The sequence below is a fragment of the Echinococcus granulosus genome, assembly GCF_000524195.1.
Source record: "Echinococcus granulosus chromosome Unknown EG_S00184, whole genome shotgun sequence".
NCBI classification, from domain to species: domain Eukaryota; kingdom Metazoa; phylum Platyhelminthes; class Cestoda; order Cyclophyllidea; family Taeniidae; genus Echinococcus; species Echinococcus granulosus.
The window spans coordinates 97,577-100,965 of record NW_020170564.1 but is presented as its reverse complement, the minus strand read 5'-3'; the positions used below and the strand labels follow the sequence as shown (position 1 = coordinate 100,965).

The following is a 3,389-nucleotide window of genomic DNA, read 5'->3' as shown; positions in this document are numbered from 1 at the left end:
ATGATGGTGGATGGCAGTGAGTTGGGGGCTGAGGCGTTGGTGCTGGTACTGAGGCGTTTGTTTATTGGGCAAGGAGTGGACACAATGTCTTCAAGGTGGTGGGTGGTGTTAGAGGTTTGGTAGATGTGACTTGTATCCTCGAGATAGATGCGTGGGAAGGTGTGGTGAGGTTGTCAGACAGGTGGATTGGTGGAGCATGTCGGAGGTGTTGGTGAGTGTCTTCCTTCTGTCTCAGCAAACTGCGTTACGAGTAGAAGTAGTGTCATTTGTAGTACTGGTGGAGTGTTTGGTGTCGTGGGGAATGCTTGCACAATGTTGATGGAGAAGTGGAGGCGGTGTGATGAGGATGCGCCAAACATGTGACAAGTGACATTACGATGGGGTTGTGTGTGTGTGTGTGTGTGTGTTTCTTGGTGAGGGGAAAGAAGGCGGCAGTGAGAGGACGATTGATTTGAAGACTGTGTAGGCGAGGAGTAGTGAGAGGTGCCTTGTCCATGCTTTGTTTTGGAGTGGATTGTTGATTGTTTGATGGGGATGTGGTGAGGGTAGGCAAAGGGATGCGAGGCGGAGTGAGGTGAGGTGGGGCAAGGGGAGGGGAGGAGAGTGGAGGGGAGGATGCGTTGTTGTCCTTTTGGTGGATGGAGGAGAGGAGTGGAGTTGGTGTGAGTGACGATGTTGTGGAGAAGTGGAACATGTGATGTGTACCCACTGGTGTGATAATTTGCGTCAGGATGCGCTTGTTAATTGACGTCGACATCACGGTGGCGACATAATTGGTGTTACCGACGTGTTGTTTGTCACAAATCAATGCGTGCGTGGTATTCGGTAATGCGGATGCCTGAGCCAATGGGAGGAGGGTGCTCAGATAGGTGTTGGAGTGGCTTTGTGGGTGAGTAGGTGGGTGGGTAGGCAGGCAAGCAGGCAGGCAGTCATGAGGTTGCATCGTCGTCGTCGATTTGCAGTTAGGTAGGCACTGGCACACACAAATGCACACCCAAAATCCACATGATCGCTTCCCACGTCGCGGTGGCTGCTGCAATGGCAGTAGTAGTGGTAGAAGGAGAAGGTGGTGGCGGTGAGGTGGTGGTGGTGGTTTATCAATCTCCAGTGGTGCTGTCGGTGTTGATGGTACTGCCGCGGTTAGCGCGTGATGTTGTTTTTTTGAACCGTTATTGTCGATATTGCAATGGAAGGCGTCCTTCATTCCCAGCTCATCTAACTTGGCTAGTTAACTGACACGTGACAAGAAAGCACTTTGATGTGCCATCGTGGAAACGGTGTTGGCATTGGTGTTGCCAACATTGATGCATAGAGTTGGTGAGTGATTGAGCGATGGTCGATTGACACGTGAGAATTGTCGGAGGGAGGTATTGTATCACAGAGGCGACATTGTTGGTGGTGAATGTGAAGGTGTGGAAAGAGCACGGCCTCGTTTGTGGTGGGGTTGTGGGACACCGGTGGAAAGGCGACTGTCGCCGTTGTTTGTGTATGGAATGTCTGACATTTCGTCTCGTGTGTTGTGTGTGTGTGTGTACATGTCGTCAGGATGTTGTGAATTCAGGTGGGTGGCACAGAATCCACCTACCACGAATGCCAAGTTGTGTATTAGTCTGTGTGTTTGTGTGTGGGTGTGCAGTACGGAGGTGGGCGCAATCGGCGGTTGTTGAAGGTGGAGTAGGAACGCGTGCGAGAAATGTGTGAGGTGTTTGGGGCGTAGTAGTTGTGGTGGTGTGGGTGGAAGATGCGAGAGATCACTGTTGTCTTATTTTAGACGAGCGCGTGGCCTTTTTGCAGGCCGAGGTGGATCGATTGCGGGATGTAGTTGAGCGAAAGAGGCTACTTTCGGTGCGTTCGTCGGTGTCTCCACCGTCGCCGCCGCGGCCACCGCCACCGCCACCTCCACCACTACCTGCTCCTGCAGTTGTATCTACACAACAGCAGAGGAGTGGCTCCAACCACACGAACTACCCTCTTCCCCTTCAAAATGCGTCCTCTTCTGAAGCCGATGATGCAGGTGGTGGACAGTGCTACTGGCCGAACTGCTGCCACGTTGCTACCTCGTCGACTAGTCTCACTGCGTGAGTCAGTTTGCCTTTGTTGGCGTCAGTAATGGCACACAAGGCGTAAGGACAGGATAGTGGATGAAATAAGAGTTTTGAAGGCGAGGCACGGAGTGCGGGTAACTTTAATCTGTCCATTCTGTATCCACTCACTTGTGCACCTGAGCAGTGCAGAACGTATTAGCGAGTTTATCTTAAATGGAAGATCACACAGTCACCAATTGTTAGAAGGCAGTTTGATGAGCGTGAAGTGAACCGGTGGAACCATCCAAACGAAACGATGTTTGGCTTGACGTGACGTGATGCGGTGTGATGTGATGCCATAAACCAGCAACTGCTGACAGATCACACAAACAGTGAAGTGGAGGCGCTGAGTTGCTTCCTTGTCCGCTGAGGCGTGAGGGGTGGAGGACAGGAGTGGTTGCTGCACGTTAGTTGTGGTGTCATTTGGTTGTGCTTATCAGTGGGTTTGTTTGTCTGTTTACTAGTTTGTCAGTTTGTGCAAACACGTACCCCTACCACCCTTCTGTTTGCCAAGCGATGGATAAACACACACACACACCCACACCCACACACACCATCTCGTGTGTTTTAAGGTTAGTTGAATAGTTGGTTGGTTAGGTCATCGGATGGTTAGTCATTAGAATCGTCCATCATCCTCCTCCTCCTCCTCCTCCTCCTCCTCCTCCTCCTCCTCCTCCTCCTCCTCCTCCTCCTCCTCCTCCTCCTTCCCCTTCTTGTCCCTTCTGCATCGTGAAAGTAGCCAGTTCAGTGGCGTCAAATGGAGGTTAATGAGCTCCATATATCTTTGCCTAATTGCCGTTTCAAGTTCAGACCTCTTAGAACCCAGTCAACGTCGTCATTGGTGTATGACTGAAGCTATGCCCTTCCACCACCAATTGCCGCATTGCATAGCACAATATGCAGGCGGAGGAGGGGGAGGAGGAGGAGGGTGAGCGTGCTGGTAGCACAGCATTCCCATGATGTGTCACTCTTCCTTGGGTAAAGTGGGAGGAGGGAATCTCACCGTCTTCTCGAATTTGTGGATGACTATTTAGAAACGGCGCTATTTCTTTGTTAGACTTAGGGTAAACACCAATGGATTGGCCTGCACGACCTTAACTAGAAGGGTGATGAGCGCCCGTCCCCCACGTTCATGAAGAGGGTAATCTTGGTGTAACTTGAGACTTCCCTGAAGACAAATGAGGAGGTGATGCTGGTGTAAAATATGTACTGTAGACCTAGTGTAGAGCCAGTGGCTACTGGCATAGCTTGGAGTCCATGTCCTCCCTGCGAACGTACGATGGTAAGTACCCAAGCCGGTCCTTT

At 51.3% G+C, this 3,389-nt stretch overlaps 2 protein-coding genes across 2 annotated transcripts; both read right to left on the bottom strand. All coding sequences in view use genetic code 11, as the record gives it.

Moving 5' to 3' along the window:
* Positions 1–262: 262 nt before the first annotated feature.
* On the bottom strand, positions 263–1,204 carry EGR_10030 (hypothetical protein; the record flags this gene model as incomplete). The annotated part of the gene is made up of 1 exon (XM_024499279.1): positions 263–1,204. One exon carries the CDS (start codon positions 1,202–1,204, stop codon positions 263–265), a length of 942 nt encoding a protein of 313 aa, XP_024346317.1.
* Positions 1,205–2,700: 1,496 nt separating this feature from the next.
* EGR_10029 (hypothetical protein) lies at positions 2,701–2,862 on the bottom strand (the record flags this gene model as incomplete). Its single annotated transcript, XM_024499278.1, has 1 exon — positions 2,701–2,862. The coding sequence occupies one exon, from the start codon at positions 2,860–2,862 to the stop codon at positions 2,701–2,703; it is 162 nt and encodes a 53-aa protein (XP_024346316.1).
* Between the last annotated feature and the right edge of the window lie 527 nt (positions 2,863–3,389).